Source organism: Mus musculus, chromosome 7 (genome assembly GCF_000001635.26).
Source record: "Mus musculus strain C57BL/6J chromosome 7, GRCm38.p6 C57BL/6J".
In the NCBI taxonomy this organism is placed as follows: Eukaryota; Metazoa; Chordata; class Mammalia; order Rodentia; family Muridae; genus Mus; species Mus musculus.
Genome location: NC_000073.6, coordinates 63,089,526 through 63,114,819, shown reverse-complemented (window position 1 = coordinate 63,114,819; position 25,294 = coordinate 63,089,526). Strand labels below are relative to the sequence as shown.

At 41.7% G+C, this 25,294-nt stretch overlaps 1 protein-coding gene across 1 annotated transcript in view; it reads left to right on the top strand.

Moving 5' to 3' along the window:
* Chrna7 (cholinergic receptor, nicotinic, alpha polypeptide 7) overlaps positions 1 to 16,128 on the top strand; it is a 113,835-nt gene extending 97,707 nt beyond the window's left edge. Inside the window, exons 5-10 of the mRNA NM_007390.3 lie at positions 4,344 to 4,423; positions 7,101 to 7,268; positions 8,622 to 8,816; positions 9,756 to 9,842; positions 10,931 to 11,040; positions 15,078 to 16,128. Coding sequence (NP_031416.3) covers positions 4,344 to 4,423; positions 7,101 to 7,268; positions 8,622 to 8,816; positions 9,756 to 9,842; positions 10,931 to 11,040; positions 15,078 to 15,596 — 1,159 coding nt within the window. The 3' untranslated portion in view covers positions 15,597 to 16,128. The remainder of the gene's footprint in view (positions 1 to 4,343; positions 4,424 to 7,100; positions 7,269 to 8,621; positions 8,817 to 9,755; positions 9,843 to 10,930; positions 11,041 to 15,077) is intronic.
* Positions 16,129 to 25,294: the final 9,166 nt, after the last annotated feature.

Here is a 25,294-nt window from a genome sequence, read left to right as displayed (position 1 = left end):
AACTTGAGATCCAGTCATTGGAACACCGGTTGGTTTTTATATCCATTTTCATACACAACAAAAAGGAAATAAACATTGTCTGAGATTCTGATGTGCTTCTGAAGAGACTTGGGGTCTCAGAGAAAAAGCTGGAAAGTCATAACCCTTTCCCTAGTCAGTGTGGACGCTGGACACCAGTCAGCTAGATTGTGGTTCATTGACAATCATGTAAGGATGTAGCTAAGCGTGTTTCTACCCTTTGTCTCTCCTTTTGGAGTTTGGTGTAAGGCGGTGGATGTATCCCAATCCATCTGTGACGAATGGCTTCCCCCCTTCCATTTAAGCTTCATCATATTTTTGTTTCATGTTTAAGTCATTTTCCCCTTTGAATTTATTTTTTTCCTTGATGTAATATTTTTTTTAAAAAAGAATGAGAAACTATTTTAGTACACTGATCAGAGCAATGGCCATGGCAGTAACAAAAGAACTGCTTCTTAGGAGATTTTCCCGATGTGCCTTTAATCAGATCCATAATGTTGGCTAGGTGTCATGCACAGCTGTAGTCACAGCACTTGGGAGACTGAGGCAGGAGGATTTAAAGTTCCTGGCTAGGCAAGACTACACAGCAAAACACTGCCTGCATTCCAAAACTCATTTTCTTCTGTTTGATGCCCATCTCTTGCCAACCCAGAGTGTACCTCTCCAGTACGGCTTCAGCTATTCTAGCTATCTGTATAGCGTATCACAGTGACCCTGTTCTCCCTTCCCAGTTGAGTATAAAAGTTTCTTCCCTCCTTCTTTCCCTCCCTCTCTCCCTCCATCCATCCTTTTTTACCCTTGTGTTTTCTAAAGCTCCCCAAGGACAGATGCTTGGGACTCTGGCTTTCTGGCCTTCATATAAATACCTCTCTCTGCCTTCACACTTGAATGGTTTACTTCTGCTTAGACAATTCCTTTGTGTGGCTTCTTCTTTGGTGGTTCTCTCCCTCCCACTCTGGCTCTTGTCTTCCTGTCAATGACGTGGGCTCTGCTGGCCTTGTCCTTTGTGTGGCATTCATTCGTCATTTTTGGTCCACTTGTCTTCTGTGATGCTTACCAGCAGAACCTCCCACCATATGTTAAAACTACTTCATCAGCCACAGCTTTAATTTGTTTGTTTCCCAGTTGTAATATATTCTTGAATTTGGAGAGGATATTACTTTTTTTATAAAAAAAAAAAGTCATTTTTTTATCTCTTTCATTGGAAGTTTCCTCTTTTTAATTTCTTTTATTTTTAAATGTTTTAAATACGTACTGGTGATTGTGTGGCTCCCAGTGAAGATGGATCACTGGTGTCTTGTGACTCTGAGTTTTCCAGTGAGGGACCTCAGGCATAAATTAGGCTGCCTGAGGTGCTGTCTGCATGGGCAATCCCAGCTAGGGACCTTGGTTGTCAAATTGAGGGGGACTTTACTATGTGTAGCCAACACCTTGACTGGATGCCTGGGTTTTCCATTTATTGTCTGTGTGTGTGTGTGTGTGTGTGTGTGCAAGCTCACATAGGCCAGGTAGGACACCCGGTACTTCCCTCTATCACTATCCACCTTCCTGCTCTGTGACAGGTTCTCTCACTGAGCTGGAAGCTCACTGTTTTGCCTCTGCTGGCTGGCACAGCTTTAGGAATCCAGCCATCTCTGACTACCAGTGCTGTAGTTATAGGTGTGAACAGTTATGCCTGACTTTTCTGACGGTGCTGGGGCTTCATGACCTCACTGAACTATCCCCCTATTCCTGCTGATGTTTTTTTTTTTTTCAAGCAATTTATTTTTATTTACATAAAGGGTGGGTTTCTCAGGTCCCGTAGAGTTGACTTTAATCTGGTATAGGAACCAGAAGATGACTATTATTAAGAAAGATTTTAGCCAGGTGGTGGCGGCTCACGCCTTTAATCCCAGCACTTGGGAGGCAGAGGCAGGCAGATTTCTGAGTTCCAGGCCAGCCTGGTCTACAAAGTGAGTTCCAGGACAGCCAGGGCTACACAGAGAAACCCTGTCTCAAAAAACAAACAAACAAACAAACAAAACAAAAAAACAAAACAAAACAAAACAAAAAAAAACAAAAACAAAAAACCCAAAAAAACAAAAAACCAGAAAAAAAAACAAAAACAAAACAAAACAAAAACAAAAAAAGAAAGAGTTTTGTTTTGTTTTGTGTTTTTCTTTTTCAAGGAGCTCCAAAAGCAGGATGTAAAGTGCTCTGGGAGGGTCACAGGGCAAAGCTCGGGGTTGGATGTGAGGCAGAAGGCACAGAAGAGGGAGAAAGCTGACAGTGGTCTTTCCTTTGATTTACTTTGGGTTGATGAGTCCTAAAAGGCAAATGGGTTTACCACTGACTAAACATAAGTAGTATAGCAAGTTCTAGTGGTAAGGGACAGTTTCCACTTGGCAGCATTGGAGTGTGAGGGCCCTGGGTATGAGAGCCTGATAGAGTAGGTAGTAGGAGTGTGGCTTCAATTTGGTTAATTTAGATTTGAAAGGAACTTTTGAAGCTTGGTGTCCTGGTTAGCTTTGTCAACTTGACACAAACTAGAATCATCTGAAGAAAAAGGAACACCAATTGAGAAATTGCCCCATCAGGATGGCCTGTGCATACCTCTGTGACATTTGAGTAATGATTGATGGTTGACGGCCCAGCCCACTGTGGGCTACACTGCCTGTACTGGCTATATTTATGTCAATTTGACACAAGGTAGTCATCATAGGGGAAGAAGCCTCAATTGAGAAAATGACCCCATAAAATCCAATGGAAAAGTGCAGGCAGCCCATTGGCTGGGGCCATCCCTGGACTGGTGATTGTAGGTTCTATAGGAAAGCAGGCTGAGCAAGCCAACTGAATCACACTGGTGAGTGACACTCCTCTATGGGCTCTGCATCAGCCCCTGCCTCCAGGCTTCTGCCCTGTGTGAGTTCCTGCCTTCACTGCCTTTGATGATGAGCTATTATATGGAACTTTGAGTGAAATAAACCCTTTCCTCCCCAAGTTGTTTTTAGTCATGGTGTTTCATCACAGCAATAGTAACCCTAACTAAGGCACTACCTTGGGCACATGGCTGTATAAGAAAACAAGCTGAAAAAGGCATGGGGAGTAAGTAAACAGCGTTACTCTGTGGTCCCTGCTTCAATTCTGACTCCAGATTCCTGCCCGTAAGTTCCTGCTTTGGCTTTCACTGATGATAGACTGTAACCTACAAACCATATAATCCCTGTCCTCCCTAAGTTGCTGTTGGTCATGCTATTTATCATCACATCAGTAGGCAAAATAGAGCACTTGCTCACTCTCTCTAGGAACTGCCTGATCCCAAGAGGGAAACCAGGGTCATTGAGGTATCAGATCTCAAAACATAAGAATGTAGAAGACTTAAGAAAGGAGTGGCACAAGCTGTTAGCTTTAAGAGTTGCTTTATCTTCCTGGTATGCATTTGTTTTTGTTATTCCAATCATAACTCCTGCCTGTAGGAAGTTTAAATACAGGGAAGAAAGTTGTAAAACACTTAATTTGCCACCCACCTACCACCTTATCATCACTGTTGCCTGGAAGCTCAGGGGCCTTCTGGTACCCAGATCCAGCACCAATGATTTTAGTCATTCAAAAAGCAAAAATTTTTTAAACACTAGTCATGTGTAAGCTCCATTCCAGAGACTGGAAGCTGTCACCAATTCTAGGGTAGATTTTAATGATGCAAATATCTTGAGTCATTTCTGCCCCTGAAGATAGCCTCCTACCCATATTCCTGCAAATAGCCCACCAATAAAACCTACTAGTTCTTTTAGTTGGACTTTGGTGGTATCCTTACTTTAGTCTGTCCTGGGCCTCTTATCTAGGATGAGTAGATATTTGTTCATGTCTCCCCAGGAATAGTATTACACTATGGTAGGGAGTCCTGGATGAGGTAAGACAGAAGAAAGCTAGCTGAGGAAGAAAGCAAATAGGGATGTATGTATTTATCCTCTCTGCTCTTGACTGTGCATACAAGGCTTTAAGTTCTTGCCTTGACTTTCCTAAAACCTAGAACTGTGAGCTAAAAACTACCTTTATTCTCCGAGTTGCTTTTGCCAGGGTACTTTAATCACAGCAACAAAAAGGAAAGACTCCAACATCACAATTCATATGAAACGGACGAGGAGATTGGTTCTTCCATGAGAAGACCTTATAAGTAGGCCATATTTGCTCTCCCAGGCAGGTGTGAGATTGCCTAGTGACAAGCAGGGACCCTTCAAAAAGCTGCTACTCTTCGGAGTGTTAAGCCCAGCAACTCTAAGGACACTGAGAATCCCACTGCCTGGAGGTGCTGACTCATGAATCCTTTGTCCTTTTCCTATTTCTAGTGCAGATGAACGCTTTGATGCCACATTCCACACCAACGTCTTGGTGAATGCATCTGGGCATTGCCAGTATCTCCCTCCAGGTAAGATCTTGGACTTCTTCCACTGAGAAGATTTAAGCATCTATGTACATTGGCCCCAAGGACTGCCCTCCTGAGGGGAGGACTGGCTCCATGCTGTCTTCCCACTCTCCCCTCCCTTCCCATCAGAATTCTCACATGTCTCTTCAGCTCACTCTGGGTGTCCTCTCTGTAAGATATTGATATCACATTTCAGAGTGTCTTTGCCAGAGCCTGTCATATGTTTTCACTAATGTTAATTCACACTTTAGTCTCCTTTGCTGAGTAATTTCAGTCTTTTCTTTGTGCCCATAAACATGATAGACAGGCCTTTCTCCTTCATCTCTTCCCAGTTAGCACAGTAACTTGACAGGACTTCCAGCACTGGGAAGATGGTGGACATTCTGGGTTCACATTGGGTTCACGCACTCAAGCCTGCTCACAAGATGGATGCAAGACCCAGTGCTCTCAAGGGAGCACCCACTGGTGACTTGTCAACTGGTTTCTTTCCTCCTTCTTAACCTCCTGGTAGTAAAGAGCTCTATGGGGTTGATTTGTCACCCTACCTGTCATTAATGTGGGACTCAGGATCCCAGGCTTCTCATTGAGCAGTCCATAGCCTGAGAAACTGCTGCCCTCTGACACACATACATTTTAGCATATAGGATTTTTCACCTTATCCTTTGATTTGTTAACAGATTTTTAAGAGTTCATTGTAACTTCTCATAACAAATCTGTAACCCAGTGCCACATGGTTACCACTACAATCATAACACACTAACACCCTCTCAACATATGCAACCCTTGAATATACAATGTCTCGTAACTACCCAAGAACGTCTACCACACCCTTTTCTAGCATTCAGCCCTTCCTTATCTCCAAGCACAGAGCAAAACTGGCTTTGCCTATTGTTTTCAATGCTCTTCCTGTTAGCAGATGATAAGAATTCTATAGACAGAATCTGTGTTTGCGCACCTTATAATCCATCACTCCTCAACTGCAGGTGGCTTCATGTCAATAAATGAATGAATAAGTGATTGAATCTAGCAGAGACAGATCCCTCTCGCTGATGTTTATATTGATTAAAGAAGTGTTGCTTCTCGGGCTTTCTGTCTTAAATCATCTGCTTGCCTACTCCAGCCCCTCCTCTGCACTGCAAGCCCCTTGCAGACTGGGCTGTGTGGTGTCTTCCAGCACACTTTAAATTGAGTAAGAAGTGAGTTACCATTGTGGGCCACCATGTAAGTGCTGGGAATTAGGTCTGTGTTCTTAACCACTGAACCATCTCTTCAACCCTCTTTATATGTTTATTTTTAACAGGTAGATGATGTGTGTGTGTGTGTGTATGTGTGTGGAATTTACATATTACACATTTGAAGTGAGAGGATCACCACGATCGATCCAGTTTTAGAGTGTTTCCATCATCCCTTACCTGCTTGCAGCAGTTAACTGATCTTGCTGCAATCCTCAGACGACCTTTGAACCCTATCCATTTTCTTCTTGGGTCCGTTTTATAGAAATGGAATCAAATACAATTTAGAATAAGGAAAATTCAGCCCGCTAATGGTAGGGGAATACCAGTAGTGACTTTCAAGTTCATGTGAGTATCCGAAGTAATTCTGTAAGTTATGTGTATGTATGTATGTGTATATATATATATTAAAATTTTCAACCTTATACATACTAGGTAGGTAGTATATATCCCTGAGCTATATCCCTAACCATTCTGCCTTTTTATTTTGAGACAGGACATCACTGAGTTGCCTGGGATGGCCTTGAACTTGTCATCCTCCTGACTCATCTCCCAAGTATCTGAGATTCTAAATCACATTTAAATGGATAGCTAATTATGTTATCTCAGCAATAGGTGTGTAGTGGAGCTTACATGTGTAAAACTCTTTAATTACCTCCTCCATTCAGTCTTTTAATTCACAGAAATGTGTTGCCCTTGCCCCACTAGCACTGGGGCATTTCAGTTATATGTACCTTCTAGCACAATCCCATCAACAGTGGGCAGGCAAGAGTACATGCCATAAAAATCTGTTTATTATGTGTCCTCACTAGGACCTTATGGGAAATCTACTTCTGAGAATTCTAGCTCTTCCAGTAGAATCTTTCTTTGCATCCAAACTCTCTAATTTTGCACCTATTCATTCCAACTGTGGAAACAGAATAGGTTGCAATTATATGTATGTGTGTGGGGGGTTGTATATATATGTATGTATATGTATATATATATATATATATATATATATATATTTTCAAATAACTAAATATTTTCTCAGTTTGCTACTTAAAATCAACAGCCTCTCCCTACCTCTTTCCCGTTCTTTTTCTAAGCTCTTCATCAGTTATATCAATGTCTCTGAGATTTATTATGTCCCTTCTTCCTCTCATATTGCTTAGTGTCTGAATGTGCCCTTGACAAATAAAGTTTATAATGCACAATTTCATAAGAAAAGCCTCATATAACAGAGGCTAGCACTGTGTTTTAATATGAAAAGGCAATTAAACTTTGGATGAGCTGCGCTAGAGATTTTTGCAAAGGGAAAAATCAGAGGGTGTGGAGGCACCTCAGTTTGTCTAAATAGGTATAGCAAGACTTTGGGATGGTAGCGGGCTTTAGGAACTGCTGTGTATTTTGATCCTCTTTCAGTTGGCTCCATTTCAATCCTCTGGTCATTTCCCACGCTCACATAGGCATATTCAAGAGCTCCTGCTACATCGATGTACGCTGGTTCCCTTTTGATGTGCAGCAGTGCAAACTGAAGTTTGGGTCCTGGTCCTATGGAGGGTGGTCCTTGGACCTGCAGATGCAAGAGGCAGATATCAGCAGCTATATCCCCAATGGAGAATGGGATCTCATGGGTAAGGCCAGCAGAGACTAAGACGTTGTATCCCTGAAGAAAGGTGCCTTCTGCCAGAGGGAGCTGAAGAACTCGGGGATTTTCCACTGTTCTTTTCATTTACTACACTTGGCAGTCTCTTCCATCATGTCCTGAGAGCTCCAGAATGGAAAAGCAGAAAACAATTAGCGAATGCAGCAAACAGCTACAGCGGGGCCTGTTAAAGTAGCAGTGCTGGTGCAGGTTTTGTGTGCTCGTGGGATCCATTCTCGTCCTATTGGTATGGTTGGACTACACATTGCAGTGATGGTGTTAATGAAGGAGACCACAAGTGGGACTCAGTCAAAAGTACAAACAGCAGTGTTTGGGCACAAGACAAAATTTCACATTGGAAGACACAGGTTCAACTAGATACCCAGTTAGTGCTCTGCCGAGAGGGGAGTGGGCTTTAGACTTTAAAGCAAAGATCACGTGCATATGGCAGTTTAGCAGGGGGTGGGAGGATGCAAAGGGTGAGTCAAGTAGTTTGAAAATGGTGTAGATGGGGGTGGTTGTAAATTTCCCAAATTCATTGACCTGTGTAGGCCAGGGAGTAAACTGGCCACTCTAGCATTTTCAGTCTTCTAAACTACTGTGAGAATCTGAGAAATTGTTCCTTGTAGCAAACACACTTCCTGATATGATGCCTGCATGACAATTTACCCCCTGTTGGCAAATCTCTTAAGTCTTAGAAAAATAGTTTGACTTCTTTTCTCTCTCTCTCTGTAGCCATTTTGACATTTATTTTTATCAATAGGAACCTATGCTTTGCTTTTTCAAAATCCAAACCAATATTATTATGAGTCCCTTACCATCAGGTATACATCCTGAAAAGTGTCATTGTGCTATTTTACTGTGGGAACACGATAGAATTCACTTACAGTGCATGAAATAAGCTAGCTACAGAATCAGTAAGTGATAGTGTTAAACTAGCAAGGCTGGTGCAGATTTTGTGTGCTCATGGGATCCATTCTAGTCTGATCGTATGGTTGGGATATCACCATTGTGCATTTCTTCCATCTTTGACAGAAAGATTATTATGTGGCTACTGCTTATAATTGCATTTGTAGTGCTATAAAATTGACATTATGTCTAAGTACTTCCAGTGCATCAAAGGAATGTCTATCAGTTCCCTTGAATATCACTCAGATAACTTTAAATAGCTATAGCATACCAGTAAGGGTTTGTCCAAATACCCATTACCCATTTTTTAGGGCTGTGCTCCTGTGTACTATATACTTGGGGAAAAAAACAAAAACAAAAACAAAAAAACAAAAGATAATTGTGTCTTCTGATGACCTGATGTCCTCCTTCCTTTCTCTGGAACTCCTTGCAGGAATCCCTGGCAAAAGGAATGAGAAGTTCTATGAATGCTGCAAAGAGCCATACCCAGATGTCACCTACACAGTAACCATGCGCCGTAGGACACTCTACTATGGCCTCAACCTGCTCATTCCTTGTGTGCTCATTTCAGCCCTGGCTTTGCTGGTATTCTTGCTGCCTGCAGACTCTGGAGAGAAAATCTCTCTTGGTAAGTGTCCATGTGTTCCCCCTCCACCACCTCTGAAGCTAGCTCTACAGGACACTATGGGCCATGCAGGAGTTCCTTGTGACCTACGATCCATGGACCTGTGTGCCAGAATCAATCTCACAACATCATAAACCCCTGGTTCTGATTCTTAAGGAGACAGAATGTCTTCCTGAGAATCTAGCAGGATCCAGGGATTCCCCGGTCTTGTGAAGAAGTCAGGATTCAGTGAGAGACCAGATCAGTTCTACCCTGATGGGCTGTCTGTCTCCCCCACTGCCTTGTTCCTCATTGGCAGCTAGCCAGCCTCCAGTATGGATGGTAGACACATTAACTTAATATCAGCTTGCATCTGTAAATTACTGTATGCATTACAATAAGAATGCAATTTGTTATAATTCCCTGTGAAGATATGAAAAGTGGGATTTTGAAAGGTAAAATGAGCTTCTTATATCACAAAATTACTAAATAAATACATATTTAATGTGTTGAAGAAAGCGTTCACAAGTCTTCTATCTTCTTAGCATAAGGCTTAGAATGTTAAATATCTTGCCCAAGGTCACACAGCTAATTAAGCTGCAGAGTCAAGACCTGAATGAAACCAAGTCCTCTGGCTGCATGGTTTCCTGGTCCTGCTGTGTTAAACTGCTTCTTAGTACTAATGCAGTGAAGACCTTGAGAACTAGTCATGCTGCTTGATTCTCTCAAAATTGTGATCTCTGAATTTGTCTCCTTTTGAGGTTCTTTTGGTTCTGGGAGGTAACAGGAGCTGTACCCAGAAAACTGCATATGTCTGTATGAACAGAAACCATGGGACTTATGGCATGGCACTGGTGACCTGACTAGTGCTTTGAAACTACCTTTCCTTGTGAGCTTCCCTGAGATGGAATTTCACCCTAGCTTTCTGTTCTGCCTAAGGAACTCCTCACATTTTTGTTTCAGGAATAACTGTCTTACTTTCTCTGACTGTCTTCATGCTGCTTGTGGCTGAGATCATGCCAGCAACATCTGATTCCGTGCCCTTGATAGGTAAGGCAAGGGCTCAAGTGTGCCTAGGATTTCCCAGCAGGTACACAGAGGAGGAACATATCCTTCCAGCCTCTAGCGGTTCATTCTACCCCTCTGATCTCTGCTGTGGACAAGACTTGCTGTAATTATTGCAAAACACTGTGGCCCATACCTAGGCCAAATCAGGAAAGATAGGAAAGAGATGTCCAAATTTATGGCTTGCCTTTAATCTGAAAAAAAAAATGGCTATGTGCAATGGTGTGTAACTGTAGTCTTTGTATTTGTGACATTGAGGCAGGGGGATTAGAGGATTCATAAGTTCAAAACTAGCCAGAAGCGTGATCCATCTTAACAAATGAGAGAGGGTTATTGGTGGTGGTAGTGGTGGTCGTGGTGGTGGTGGTGGTGGTGGTGGTGGTGGTGTGTGTGTGTGTGTGTGTGTGTGTTGTGTGTGTATGTGTGTTGTGTGTTGTGTGTGTGTGTGTGTGTGTGTGGTGGTTGTTGTGGTGGTGGTGGTGGTGTGTGTGTGTGTGTGGTAGTGGTAGTGATATGTATGTGTATGTGTGTGTATGTGCTGAAATGCCCCTTAGGAATAGGACAAATCACATATTCTAATTGTTAGCTACTATTTTCTGAGATTACTTGGTATCAATTTAGTAATTAATTGTTTAGAGAGATGGGAGTAGAACAAATATGTTCTTCTCTAAGATAGGTGTTTCTGCTAAGGAATGAGGGACATCCCCATAGCTGTATAGTTTCCTAGATGGAAACAAAGGTGAGCTTGTAAAGGAGGAGGCAGTGTCCAGGTTAGTGTTTGATTCTCATTGCTGCATCCAGCATTCAGTTCCTAGTCAGGCTGCCATGGGGAGTGGGAGCTGTATGCTGTCAGAGACTTTTATGCTTCAATAGGAGAGTTGTCACTTCCGATTTGTGGTGGGGAGTGAAGTCTTTGAGGTCAAGGCTGTCTGCTCCTTTTCCACTAGAAGTGCAGTTATTAGGCTACAGCCTATTTTTCAGTATGACGGCACAGTATGACCTGATAGGAAAATATCATCCCAGTAGGTACTGCTGGGGCTCCAGGGTTCACACTGCTTCTGATCTCTCTACAGCACAGTACTTCGCCAGCACCATGATCATCGTGGGCCTCTCAGTGGTCGTGACAGTGATTGTGCTGCGATATCACCACCATGACCCTGATGGTGGCAAAATGCCTAAGTGGGTAGGTCTTGTGCCCCTGTGGAGTTACAGCTTTCCCTGAGGGAGTGGTTTAGTGCCCCTAAACAGACTCAGCCCCTCTGTATGTCTCTGAGGACAGTACATTAGCGATGGCAGTGTGAAACACTGCCATGCCAGATCAGGAGTCCACACTGACTGCTTCTGTATCTTGCTAGCATTGCTCTTTAAGTGCTCTCCCACTGAGGAGTACTTTGTAGTAGTTGAAGAAACTAGGAGAGTGGCTGTGAAGCAACATGGCTGGAGCTGCACAGCCGACTGAGGAATGAAAAGAAAGAACTAGAATGAGTGTTTCTCAGTATCCTGCAGAGCACCGGTTCCTGAACTCTTGGCAATAGAGAAGTCTGAAAGTGTCCCCGCTCCTGGTAGGAATAGTGTAGCACTTACACAGAACCTACACACATCCTTCAGTGTAGTACAGAGCATCTCCAGATGTTTACACATATTCCTGATGTGTCAATGCCATTTCAGTCATTCTTAGGCTTATTGTTTAGGGAACGCTATAAGAAAATTATCTGTTCATGTTCAAGTACACATTCAGGTTTTCTTTTTCCTAAGGTTTTTTTTTTTTTTCAGTGTGTGCTTACTAGAATTAGTAAGGACAGAAACCAGTGCTGTAGAAGGCCAAGTTTCTACCAGATCCTGCGATATAACATGAATAGTTCCCAGCGGACAACAGACAGAGAACAAAAGGAAATAGATAAGATCTTAGCCCAGGGTATGCCATCACTTACCTATGCCTGCAAGCATCAGACAAGCACTATTAGCTTCCGATGCTCACCTGCCACACCATCTTTAGAACACAGTATCTGAAGCTGATGCCCAGAGGCATTGACTAGGGCCTAGTCTGAGCCCAGACGTTTCCCACCTTGCCAGAATGTAACCCAAGGTAGAAGGGAACTGCCCTAACCCCCCACCACCATAGTGAGCTTTGCAGATATCTTTGTCTTTCTGCCTAAAGATAAGAAGAACAGCCCTCTCCGTCCCCTGTCTGAAGACCCATTCAATAGCACTCAAGTCCAAAAAGAAATCTAGGAATCAACCATGTGTCAAACACAGCATAAAGCAAAGGATGCATTTAGATCCCCAGTAGAACAAAGGCTTCTAGCCTTTTGAATACAATCATTGTGCAATAGCTTACAGTGGCCTAACTTGGGAAAGGGAACCTTTTATTTTCCAGTGGTCTTATAAAAGTACTAGTTCTCCTTTTATTCTACTTGCCTTATACATATAATAAAAATCCCACATAAAGTTCATAGCACCAGCTGTAGCATGTGCTCAGCCTCAATGCTTCTGTCTCAAATGCCATTGCTACAGGCCTGGAACCTTGTTTTTAGAAGTCATCAGTCCAATTACAGAGCTTAGGTACATTCACCTATATTCCCCTCTTTCTTAGCAACATGATATCTAGGGCAAACTGAGCTAGGTGTGACTTATGTGTCTTTCTGCCTATCCATCCATTTGAAGCAGATTACACACTACCTGTTTCAAAAGCAAGAGTAAAATCAACACTAGACATAAGGAAGTCTGCCTCCCATTTTATTCCTATCCTTTGTAATAACAAATATTGATAACCACTTTAATGAATTTCCTATTTTTCCTTTAGTGTTTATACTAAAACAACAAAACCAAAAACCACTCATACTTCTTTAAGTATTTTGGCTGGTGTGAAGATAAAGGAACTGATACACAGAGACACAAAACCATTTTTTAAATAAAACTGGTACCGCTTTATTCTCCTGGCATCTTAATTAAGAACATTTGTCTATTACAAGCCTCTCAGAAATAAAAGGTCGTTAAAACCAATTGGCTGCAAGTTAAAACGTAAGTGTATATGTCTCATTTTATAAAGCATGCGGCATTTTCCATTCATTCTATGTGGCTTTGAAATATAAACAGTCTCCAGGGGACTCTTATTATGATTTGTTGCTATTATGAAGAATATGCCGGGTGCAATGGCATTATGTGACATTTGCACAAGTAACAACAAAACTGTAGGCTAACAGAAGAGGTCATGGGCATGGTTTGATAAGTACTGACAGAATAATTCCATATTTGGAGATGTGCTGTCCTTGAAAGCTAATGATTTGGGCCATGGAATTCAAAACAGACTTAGTGACATAGATGATAGTAGTTGCAGATGCATCACAGATAGCACACAGACCCCCTTGTGACAAGAGAGGTGCCCAAACCTACTCAGCTCCTGTGTACACAGCTGCCTCTGGATTCAGATTCACATATAGTTTGACAGTCACTTTTGAGATCTAGCACTGGCCTTCTAGAGTCTTCTAAAGATTAGGATATAAGATATGCATTTTGAAGAGAACCCGGGGTTCCTTTGGTAGATGCTTGCAGCAGTTTTGACACCATAAGGAGTTGACCTTGATCCAATTCAGTATCTTCTTTGAGCCTTAGTTTATCTGTAAAATGGGAACTTTATTCCCATTTCATATCTCCTGAATGACTGAGCTAGATCCAAGCTCATGAGAAGGTAGCTATGTGCCTCTGCTTCTTCGTAATCTTGAAGAGTCTGTACAGCCGTGATCTTTCCTCAGTTTAGTCTGCCACTAGAAGCTTAAGGCTGTGACAGGCTGCCGAGCTGTGAGGAACCTAAGCTTGACCTTTTTTGTGCCTCTCACTCCTTATCCACAGACCTGATATTTGCAATTTTTGATAAGATGCTGTAAAAATGACTGCCAAAGAGTAAAGGACTACAGACATGAACTTCATAACTTGTGCCTTCCCCTACAGACGAGAGGCTAGAGAAATTTTCCTATGATTATGTCAAGATCTAGTTGGCTTAAGACAAGGTCCACTGTTTACACACTGAGACTGTCTTCAAGGATCTTCTTTGTCCAGATCGGCTATCTCAAAACACAAAATCTATAAACTCAAAGAGTAACTTTTCATTGTTTATGCATCAGACATTATACATTTATAAAACACCAAGGGCCACATTGATCAACTAGGATTCCAATACCTAACTATAGCCCTCAGCCTTTTAAAATTAATTTATATAAGAATGAGGGTTTTGTTTGTTTTAGGCAACCCTTATTTATACCCACTCACTCATGCACTCAGGTGCACACCAGCAGGGGGCATTGTTGTCTGCGAGCCTTCATGGCCTGCACTATTCATAAGAAGTGTGCTAACACCTGCTTCTGTCTTTCCAGCATACTGTCCCACACATGGTCTTACTCACTCATCATCATAGCCTAATGAGTTGGGTTAGAAACACCTAAACTTCCTTCCATATTAATGTTCCATTTGTTTTGACCATAGGACTTTGAAGCCCAGTAGTCCATTTGCATGGGTTTAAACAAGCTATTTCATGTCTTTGCCTTAAACAACCTGGCCTATGGATTACAACATGTCCTCTCAACTCCTGGGGACAGATTTGAGATTATCACCTTCATTTTCTGTTTCTCATTGATTCTCTTGGTAATTTTGGCGCAACCTTTAAAACCAACTTTGCAAAGATACACATTTACTCACAAGAGATGTGGTTATGTGAAGTTAGAACCCTGAAGTTGTTCCAAGCTAGGAGTCTGACGTATTGCAGAGCCTCTCTTAGCGCATAGTGACCTTACACGGGAGTCTACAGTCTGCATGGGAGACAGGGAATTAGATCCCCAGGTTTCTAGAAGTAAAAAAGAAAAAAAAAAAAAAAAGGAAGGTATGGGAAAGAGATGGTGTTCTCTGTGTACACATCTCAGACATCCTTACCTAACCAGGTGCCTTTTTCTCTCACCGAGGGTGCAGTATGTCTACCCCGAGGGAACTTCAGCTTGTTCCCCCAGTGATAAACCTACATAGGTCATATTCTTAGCTCACATTTCATATTTGGCTCCATTCTTGACAGGTTTCCTTGCTGATTTGCTCTATAAAATCACTGAGAAGAGAGGGGATCCTGTTCTCCCTACAGTCTGTAAAGCAGGTCTTCCACTGTGGGGGTCACACTGCTGTGGGGGCTCAGCTGATAGACAACTCTGAGGTGCTCACGATATCCTCTTGTCGTTGCAGACCAGGATCATTCTTCTGAATTGGTGTGCATGGTTTCTGCGCATGAAGAGGCCGGGAGAGGACAAGGTGCGGCCGGCTTGTCAGCACAAGCCTCGGCGCTGCAGCCTGGCCAGTGTGGAGCTGAGCGCAGGTGCGGGGCCACCCACCAGCAATGGCAACCTGCTCTACATTGGCTTCCGAGGCCTGGAGGGCATGCACTGTGCCCCAACTCCAGACTCTGGGGTCGTGTGTGGTCGTTTGGCCTGCTCCCCAACACATGATGAGCACCTCATGCATGGTACACACCCCTCTGATGGGGACCCCGACCTGGCCAAGATCCTGGAGGAGGTCCGCTACATCGCCAACCGCTTCCGCTGCCAGGATGAGAGTGAGGTGATCTGCAGTGAGTGGAAGTTTGCGGCCTGTGTGGTGGACCGCTTGTGCCTCATGGCCTTTTCGGTTTTTACCATCATCTGCACCATCGGCATCCTCATGTCAGCCCCAAACTTTGTGGAGGCTGTGTCCAAAGACTTTGCTTAATGTTATCATGTAGGAGATGCACAGATAAGAAGAGAATCTGGAGGACGAGAATTGGGGTCCTAACTCTACATTGTGATAAATGGAAGAACTCTGAGGTATCCCTGTAGCTGTCGGTCTTGAGATTTATTTTCCTGGTTACTTTAACTAAAAAGATCCCAGCAGCTTCTGTTTACTTTTCTTACACCCATCACCGGCATATCATTGTACTCGGCAGGGGCACCATGTGGTCATTTGCCCACTCTGGATAGCCCTACAGGGTAGATCTTAGTGGCTCTAGTAGGCCAGTAGAGAGGCCTGTCCAGTTTGTGGCGCATGCCTGCATGCCCCTTGTCATGGGCTCACCCGATAGGCTGTCTGCCTTTGCCATGCACAGACCCAGGCTGAAACCAATCCAGAGCACTTCCCACTGGATCCATTTCAACAGCTGCCTTGCAAAAGGAAGTCAAATTCAAATACAAACTACAAACCCCTCTGCTACTTACATTCTCTGTGATTTAACTTACATCTAACTATATCTATCTATCTATCTGTCTATCTATCTATCTATCCATCCATCCATCCATCCATCCATCCATCTTTGTCTTTACCAATGTCAACTTTACACCAGGGAGAAAGTTGGTCTTCTAAATGATGTTTTGCAGGCTAATCCCTGTAGATGTGTCCTAACAATTAAATTATCACACAGGTTGTGTCAGTTCAAAACTGAGACTCACCCTAGCCAAAAGGGTTTTGAGGCTTTGGACCCTTTAGATGTTAGATGACCTCCAAGCTTCATGCTGCTTCCTTGTCCTGAGGAGTTAAATGAATTTGTTTGTACAAAACCTGAAAGGCAAATAGAGTTCTGAGTGTTAACTAAGGAGTAGCTGAAGCTTATCTCAACTTTGTGTGTGTGTGTGTGTGTGTGTGTGTGTGTGTGTGTGTGTGAGAGAGAGAGAGAGAGAGAGAGAGAGAGAGAGAGAGAGAGAGAGAGAGAGTGAGTGAGTTTGTGTGTTTATGTGTGTTGAAAATAGAAGCATGTTAGTTGCTCTGCATGTCAGACTCCACAAGTCTTAGAAGTTTTTGCATCTGTACTGCTGCACACCAAGTGGAAATACCCTTTAAGGAAGCAGTTTAGTCCCCTCTGGGCTCCTGTGTGACAGGAGCTATGGAAAGATGATGTCGCTGATCACTCATCTAGATACAAAGCTGGTTGTCTCAGGATTTGGTTTCTGAGGATCTGCCTTCCTGTGGCTTCAGATACAAAGCTCACTTGGGGTCAGTGCATGGATTCACTGGAGATGGGGTAGGGGTGATGTTGTTTGTATGTTTTTTTCCTTCTTCTGAGCTAGGGTCCCTCTGGCTGTATAGCTCATACCAGTCTGTTTGCACTTCACATCTTTATTTGTTAATGAGCTGAGAGTATTTTTCCCCGAGAAAAGCTTTTCCTGTTTGATAGTGTTATTGAACTTCTTGGGGATTAAAACTACATGACACTTCTGAAGCTCCCAGAAATTTTAAGCTTCTGACTCCAGAAATGAAATCATGAGAGAAGGTTAGGTTTCTCAGAATAACAAAACCAAACCAAACAAAAATTCACATTTTCCCAGCCATTAATTTCACTATAGGAAGATGAAGGCTTGGTGGTACCCTGTGTGTATGTGGGCATGTGCATGTTTGCACTGTGTGTGTGTGTGTGTGTGTGTGTGTGTGTGTGTGTGTGTGTGTGTTTGGCTGAAGAGAGGAGATAGTATAGAGTGACATGGATAAATCTGGAGACTGTTGATTTTAACACCCACCATCTGGAGCAGGGTTATTCCCAGCATGCATCTGTTGCATACATTATCAACAAATGATATCAAATATTTTGCTGGTATTATGATTTTTGATTAAAGTAACTAGAAACAAATAGATATGTTTTGATATGTAAAGACCAGGCTTTGTGTCTTACTGTTAAAAACTGAACCCTAGCCATTGCTTTGACTGAGTAATTAGTGTCATTATAAAAGTAATGATAAAGAATAGCTGTGCTCATAGTTAGGTGTATATGGTTCAAAATAGTCTCTCCTTGCTTCCGTTTCCTCCTAGGGACAGTTTTAGAGGAAAAGAAAGGAAAGGTGGGAACAGAGAGAGGGAGGAGAACATGGAGAGACTTTGTTGTTGCTTTCCTAGAAGTCATGTTTGAAAGGTGCTAGGCACCTAGTCTTTTGTCCTAGAGAGCTTTCCATAATGGTCTAAAGGTCTACCTCATTCCTCTTAATATTTGCTTAGAGTTCCCCTCCATTGGTGGCTTATAATCTATTGGATCAGCCTTTTAGTGATGAACACATAGCTGGCTGCAACATTTCCAAGTTTTATTTTTATACACAAGTCTATAGTTAGCATTTTGGTGCATAATTTGCCAAAGTTTCTGTGTATAAATTCCAGTTTAGAAATGGAACTATTGGATCTAAGACTATGTGAGACTTTAGATACGTGCATTGCGATGGTCCTCCACGAACTGGTCAGTGGATGCCCCTATCCAAAGTTAAAGGATCAGATTCTCGGCTTTATGCTGTTAAATGTTTTCAAATTTAATTTTCTCTTCCCGATCTGACAGGTAAAAACGATGAGGCAAAACCATTCTGATTTTAGTTCATTTTACCATGAGCAAGGATGAAGTTTTCATATATATTTTTTTGGTAATTTCAGTTTTGTAATATTTATATCTTTAATACAAATTTCAGTTTTTTTATTCTTTTAACTTATTTGTCATTTGTTTTTTATGGTGTTCATTGATTGCATGTTTATATTAGAAAGTTTAAAACTCTGTGTTGTTAGTTTATTTATGTTTTCCTTTGTAGAACATGATTGCCCTCTAGGTTTGAAGAGGCCTTCCTGTGTTGAAATTACAAATAAATTAGTTATATTTTCTTTCAAAATCTTAACATTTCTACTTATCTGCCTTTATAACTTTTTATTCTTTAAAATTCATTATAGTAAATATAGATAAAGATTTAGTTGTTTATCTCCAAGAGTGGTACACAAACATATAATAAAGCATTTCTGCAATGCAGTGAGACTCCACGAAGTTCAGATTGTCACTTCGGTGTAAACTATGTTTCTCCAAGTGCTTTTCTGTTCCATTGATTAATCTGTCTTAATGCTGTTGATTTTCCAAAGTTTTCTTGGTATTATCAGTATTTTCAAATGGATAATGTTTTATGATCCCTCCCTCGTATTCTCTGTGTCATGGACTGGGGTCACAATGGATTCATACAGCAGGTCTTTCTGTTTGAAAGCACCACAATTTCAGCTTGTTCTCAAATCTAGTAATACAGCAGTCAGTAGGGTGATCAGACCCTACACATTTCTTGCTGTTCATTTCTGGCTGTCTTATTAGTTGGTTACCGTTTTCACTTGTCTTTTTTTAGCCATATATAGGACAATGGTTGGGTTTTGTATGTTAATGTCAAATAATTAGTCACCATAATCGTGGTTGTTTTGTTTCTAAGATTTCCCTTTAACTCATTTTCCCCAATATCTTTATTTCATTTTCTATCGAATTGCACTTGAGAACAGTAATTGGATTGTTTGCATACTTGTCTTGTTCTTAATGTTGATGGATGTTTTAATGATGCACAACTTTACTTGTATGAAGACATGTATTTTCTTCATCATAATAAAAATTATACATGTATCCTCTCAACTATTACTGTTGTCTGGAAAAATAGAGATGGTATCTTTCTGTCAAAGCCTTCCCAGTATCCATAGAAAGGACCAGAAACTTCCATTTTCCCCAATAGAAGGTTTTATTGACAGAATACTTAAGGGGAGATCATTTTTCCTGAGGTGATGTCTACATTGCCTTATGATTTTGGCTGTCCATAGCATGTTTTGTGTACCATTGTATTCAATCAGTTGGATGAAAAATATTCCAAAGTCACATCTTTACTAAGCATATGCAGCTTTTCTTCTTGTTGCTATTCCATTGTTAGTGCAATATAGCAAGCACATATCATTTCCACTATAAATAAACCACAGATGGTATAATATAAATGAGAGGGTATATGGGGTTATTTCCAAATACCACACCACTTTATAGGAGGATTTAAACATTCTCATACTTTTATATGCATGGGAGTTCCTGTCCTAAGAACACTAAAGGATGAGTCTAATTGATTTTAGTTAATTTTTGCTTAAGTTGGCAAGAGCTGTCTAAGAAAGAGCTGGATTTCTCCCATCAAACATATTAGAACTTTTGGTGTCCATTTTAATGTGTGTGTGTGTGTGTGTGTGTGTGTGTGTGTGTGTGTGTGTGTGTGTGTTTCCTAGACAGGATCTATTCCCAGGCTGGTCTGGAACTTAAAATTCTCCTGTTTCACCTTTCTGTGCTGGACTCTAGGAACGCACCACCATAGCTGGTTTTTTAGTTGCATATTTTATTTTAAAATTAATCATATCATTTTTTTGAATAGAGTTCCATAGTTTTCAACAAAAACTTTAGGATTTCTGACTTGGTTTGTATTTGTGGAGATTTTTTTTTTCACTTTTAATTGTGTGTATTTTTCTTTCATCTATGCTTAATGATTTGAACACACACACACAAACACAGATATTTGGACACAGATAATTAGATATCACTATATAAGCCTACCTGCTCCTGGGTCCTATCTGCCCCTGGACTGACCTAACACTTGGTAGTTACAGCAGAAGACAGGTGTCTTCGTTTGCTTTCTGTGCTATGATAAACACCATGATGAAAAGCAACATAGGGAGGAAACAGTTTATTTGTTTTGCACTCCCACACCGAGTCCATCAGTGAGGGACATGGGTTCAGAAACTCAAGGGAGCTCTGGAGCGACTCTATGGAGGAATGCTGCTTAATGGCTTCCATCACGTCTTGCTCAGCCTGTTTCCTCCAAAAGGCTTCTCTGTCTATTATATGTATGATAGCTCTAGCTTTCCTGCAACAGCCAGGTCTTTGTAGACCAGGCTGTCTTCAAACACACTGATATCTGCCTGCCCTCTGTCTCTCAAATACTGGGATTAAAGGAGTGCACCCTTGGCGCTCTCAGAGTCTGAACCACCAACTAAAGAACATACATGTGCGGGACCTAGGCCTCCCTACACATATGTAGCAGATGTGCAGCTTGGTCTTCATGTGGGTTCCCAACAACTGGAGTGGGGGGCTATCCCAAAGCTGTTACCTGTACGAGGGATGTGTTCTACTTGCCGGCTGCCTTGTCTGGCCTCAGAGGGAAAGGAAGAGCCTCACAGAGACTTGAAATTGGAGGAGTGGGGAGATAGCCAGGAGTGCCCCCCCCACCATGAGAGGAGAAAGAGGGGGGATGGGAGAAGAACTTTGTTGGAGGTGACTGACAGGAGGACAGTGAATAAATAAAAAATTATTTATTAAAAAAAAAAAGACTCTCCCGGGGTGGGGCACCACCCGCAGTGGATTGGGTTATTCCACATCAGTCATTTATCAAGATAATGCCCCACATAATTATCTAGAAGCCAATATGATGATGGAAGAACTCTTCTAGTTGAGTTCTCTCCTCTCAGATGACAGTAGATTGGGTCAAGTTGACAAGAACAACAACATAACAACCATCAGCACAACAGGGCAGTGCTAGCCACACAGTGGCTGGAGTTGCAATTTTCCCCATCCCTACTCAAGGGTCTAAGATATGAATTCCTGCTGAATGCTGGAAACTGCTGAGGCAAACCAGTCAGACAGGATATGCCGGATGTTCATTCCACCACGAGAGCAGCTAAAAGAAAGACCCTCAGACACCTTCACCATAGAACTCTCCCTCAGACACTTTCACCATAGCACCCTTGGCGTACAAGTCTCAAGATGTAATCCTTTCTCGAGAATCTTACATTCCCTTGTTCTTTCATATATGAATGCTTCCCAGTTCTCTCCAAACTGACCCTGCCATTGTAGACCCCATCTTTTTGGCCTTCTGATATAATTCTTGCCTCGTGGGTTGGAAAAGGAGCCCCAAAGTCCTGGCTTCTTGAGGTGTTACCTGCAATTCAGTCTCTGTAAGTCTCTGCTGATCCCCACGTTGTCAGAATAGTCTACTTTGGGAGTAACAAGAATAAGAAACAATCCACAGTTCAGCCTGGGTCATCACCACTTCTTGTCTGTGTCTTTGTCATTTAAGATCAGATGTCTTTCTTAAATTTAGTTTGGTGTGTGTGTTCATGTGTATGACCAAGTTTGTGAAGTTTGAGGCTGATTTTGGGTATCTTCCTCAATCACTCTCAACTTTATTTCTTGAGATATCATCCATCCACGAAGCTAAGGTTTACCAGTTCACCCACACCACCCTACCAAGAAGCCCCCGCAGATGTGTGTCCACCTGCCAGCTCTGGAATTTCAGATACATGCAACTCTGGAGATTAAGTTTAGGTCCCCATGTTTGTGTGATGTGCTTTTAACTGACCAAGCCATCATCCCCACCCTCCTGGATTTAGTTTTTTGCTGCTTACACATTTGTAGCTAATTTGTCTGCTTTTCTTGTTTTTAGCACTTTAATTCTTTTCTTTCAAAAACATTTAGATGTGTTTATATTGTGGTAAAATACTATGTAAGTTTAAGATGACCATCCTAACCACGTCTATGTGCACAGTTCAGTGGTGTCGCTCACTCGGGTCATGTGCAGCCATCATGACCCTCTAGTCTCCTCACTGTTCGTCTTCCAAGGCTGGAACTTCCCACTCTCCATACTAGGTCCCACCTCACCTGCCTCATTTCCTGAAAACCACAAGTCTGCCTTCCATCTACATAAGCTTAGCTTCTTCGTGAACCTCAGGTGAATGTAATCATGTAGTCTGTCTTCTGGGTACCTGCAGCTTTTATATGCATGTTTTCTTTGGGACTCATTCATGTCACAGCTTCTTTGGGACTTTGTGGTGGGCTTCTAAGTCATTCACCAGATGCCTTTGACAATTTTCCTTATATGTTTGATTGTTTGTTTTTTAATTATTTTGAGACAGGGCTTTGCTACAAGTCCATGCTGGCCTCAAACTCATGACCGCCCCCCCCCCCGCCCCAACACACACACACACATACCTCATCTTCCTGTGTGCTGGTGTTATAGTGTTATACCACCATTCCTGGCTCTGTATATTCTTGTTTATCAAATGAAAACCTGAACTTCACTGTTACCAAGTTTTAGCAGTCAGCTGTATATTTTGATATATAGTACTTTTGTTTTTGTTCTATTTAAAATCTTTACTTTAAAATCTCATGAGATTTAAAACCAAGTACACGACTGCCATTTCTTAGTGGGTGCCTGACAGGTCCTTTCCTGCTGTATGGAAGCAGCCAACTGATTCTCCTGAGCATTCTCATGAAGTTTCTCAGGGCTTCCCACAACTACTGACTTTCCAGCATCTGCTGACTGTCCTATGAATTTAGCTTAGTCCTGACACTCACTACCCAAAGTAGGACAGACTGCAGAGGGCTAAGACTCATAGGTGTATCCTTCCCTTGAGAAGAAAAGGTGGTGACTCCAACCTACCCACAACTGTCAGATCTGAGTCCAAAATGGAGGTTTCTATAAGTCCTTTTGAAGGTCTGAACTTAGGAGTGTATTTTAATTGCCTTTAGTGTTAATAAGTGTCCTCAAGGAGAGCAATTTAGATTTGATGCACAAGTAAGGTTTGGGTTGCTGGGATACACTGATAGGGCCTCCCCATGCAGCTCAGAGCACCATCCCCCATCACATCTCTGTGCTCAGCAACCCAGAACTCTGAGAGTCTGCCACTCAGGAAAGTTTATGGGGGTTTTGCTACCTAGGCAAGACCCCACTTCCAGTTCCACTTATTCCCAGGCAGATGGGCTAAGAGAGTCTGCAGGGTTTGATCATGGCTTGGTCATTCTGGCAACTTGTTGCTACCCAGGAGTCCACCTAGAGCCATTTTACTAGAACAAAACCCACTCACTCCTCTCTCCTAGAGCATCAAAGGATTAGAATCTTTGTGCCAGTGGCTTGGCTAAGGACCAAGTTAGAACAAATTCAGTTCATCACTCATCTCTCAGGAAATGACAAATCCAAGGCCTACAGTAACTATAATGAGGAAGTGGGGCCATTTTATTATATTCTGTACTATTGCATATCGATTTTATTTTATTTTTATTATTCTAACACACTTAGTTTTAGGTTTATCTTGAATATATATTTACCTTTTGATACGAATTATATATATATATATATATATATATATATATATATATATATAATCTCTGAAATCATTACTTTTTGGCTCCTATTTTGGAGTTTCTCTATTTTTTTGTCTTTTTGGAATATGCGTTGTCCTTTGGGTAAAAAAAAAAAAAGTATTTTTTTTTTTGTGTTACAGATGTTGCCTTGATAATTTTACATAGACTTGAATCTATCCATAATGTATCATGATTATAGTCTCTGTTACTTTTTACGTTTCATCTTAAACCCTAGCTTATGATTAGCAGGTTCATTGCTTTTCATCCTTTTCTATAGTTTCTTGCATGCTTTTCCATTATATACTTCAATATTTCTCAATTCACAGCATAGTCTCATAGCTGTCCTTTAGGGCAAATTGAGAGATGTTGAGGAGAATGTGGAAATTAATTCATTTTGTATGTAATCTCGTTTCACCAATTGTGATAATGTAATTATCTTTGTTGCTTTTACAATTTCAAAAGTTATATTTACTTTCTGAAAATTCATTTCTTTTCATCACATAAACTATGTAAATATATGCAAAATATATTTATATCTTTTTTCTCATTTTGGGTCCTGTGTATAATTATGTCTTATTCGTGTCTATCGCCTTGGAAATCTGAAACTTTCCCTCTGTGCTTCTAAGTTGTTTTCTTGGCAACTCCATTCCACTCAGTTTCAGTTTTTCATACATTCAATTATCAAGTCTATTCTGAAATGATGGTAGCTATGGCTCTCCATTTGTTTCCAGAGTTCTACAGTTTCCTTTCATTGAATCCCTGCCTTTATCTTTTCTCTGTCCTAATCAGTTTCTCATAAGATTCTCATGCCCTGTGTTGGAAAATATCCTTCTGTTTGCTCAGCCATATTTGCAATGGGAGATTTATCTTTCCCCACTTCCTGCCTCATTCTTTATCCTCAGGTCTCCAGATGTACCCTAGCATGGCTACCTTACCAAGTTTTATCTTGCTTTTGTTTGAACTGGACAGCTCTGCAGGGTCCTTCTATTTCTTCCTAAAGAGCTTTCTTCTTGAGCCCTCTAATCATCCTTGCACTTAGGCTCTAAATTGGCTCATGTGTGCTCTCTTACTTTTGCCCCTTGTGAGGTTTTGAGAGGAAGATCAGCCTGCAGTTCATAGGTCCTCGACTTTACTGTCCAAGGCTGCCACTGTTGGTGGTCTGTTTAGGGTCCATGATACCTCATCTATCACCCTGGGAAGTGTCTTGCATTGTTGGTCATTTCTTCATTCCAGCATGGAACTCCATTGTCTTTCATCTGGCAGGGTTGGTTTTTCACCTCTCTCATTTTAAGCTTTCTTTCCTAGAGTGTTTTCCAACCCTTATCCTTAAATGCATTTCTAATCAGGGCAAAAGGATAGTGTATCCATTTCATTTGGCTGTTAGGACTGGCAGTTGGTGGTGATAGGTCCTTCATATGCCTTCTGGTTGTGCTCAGAGAAGATACCCATGAGATAAAGAGCTCTGGAATCTTTCTTCTGTCTGAAAGGTTCTCTGGGGACATAA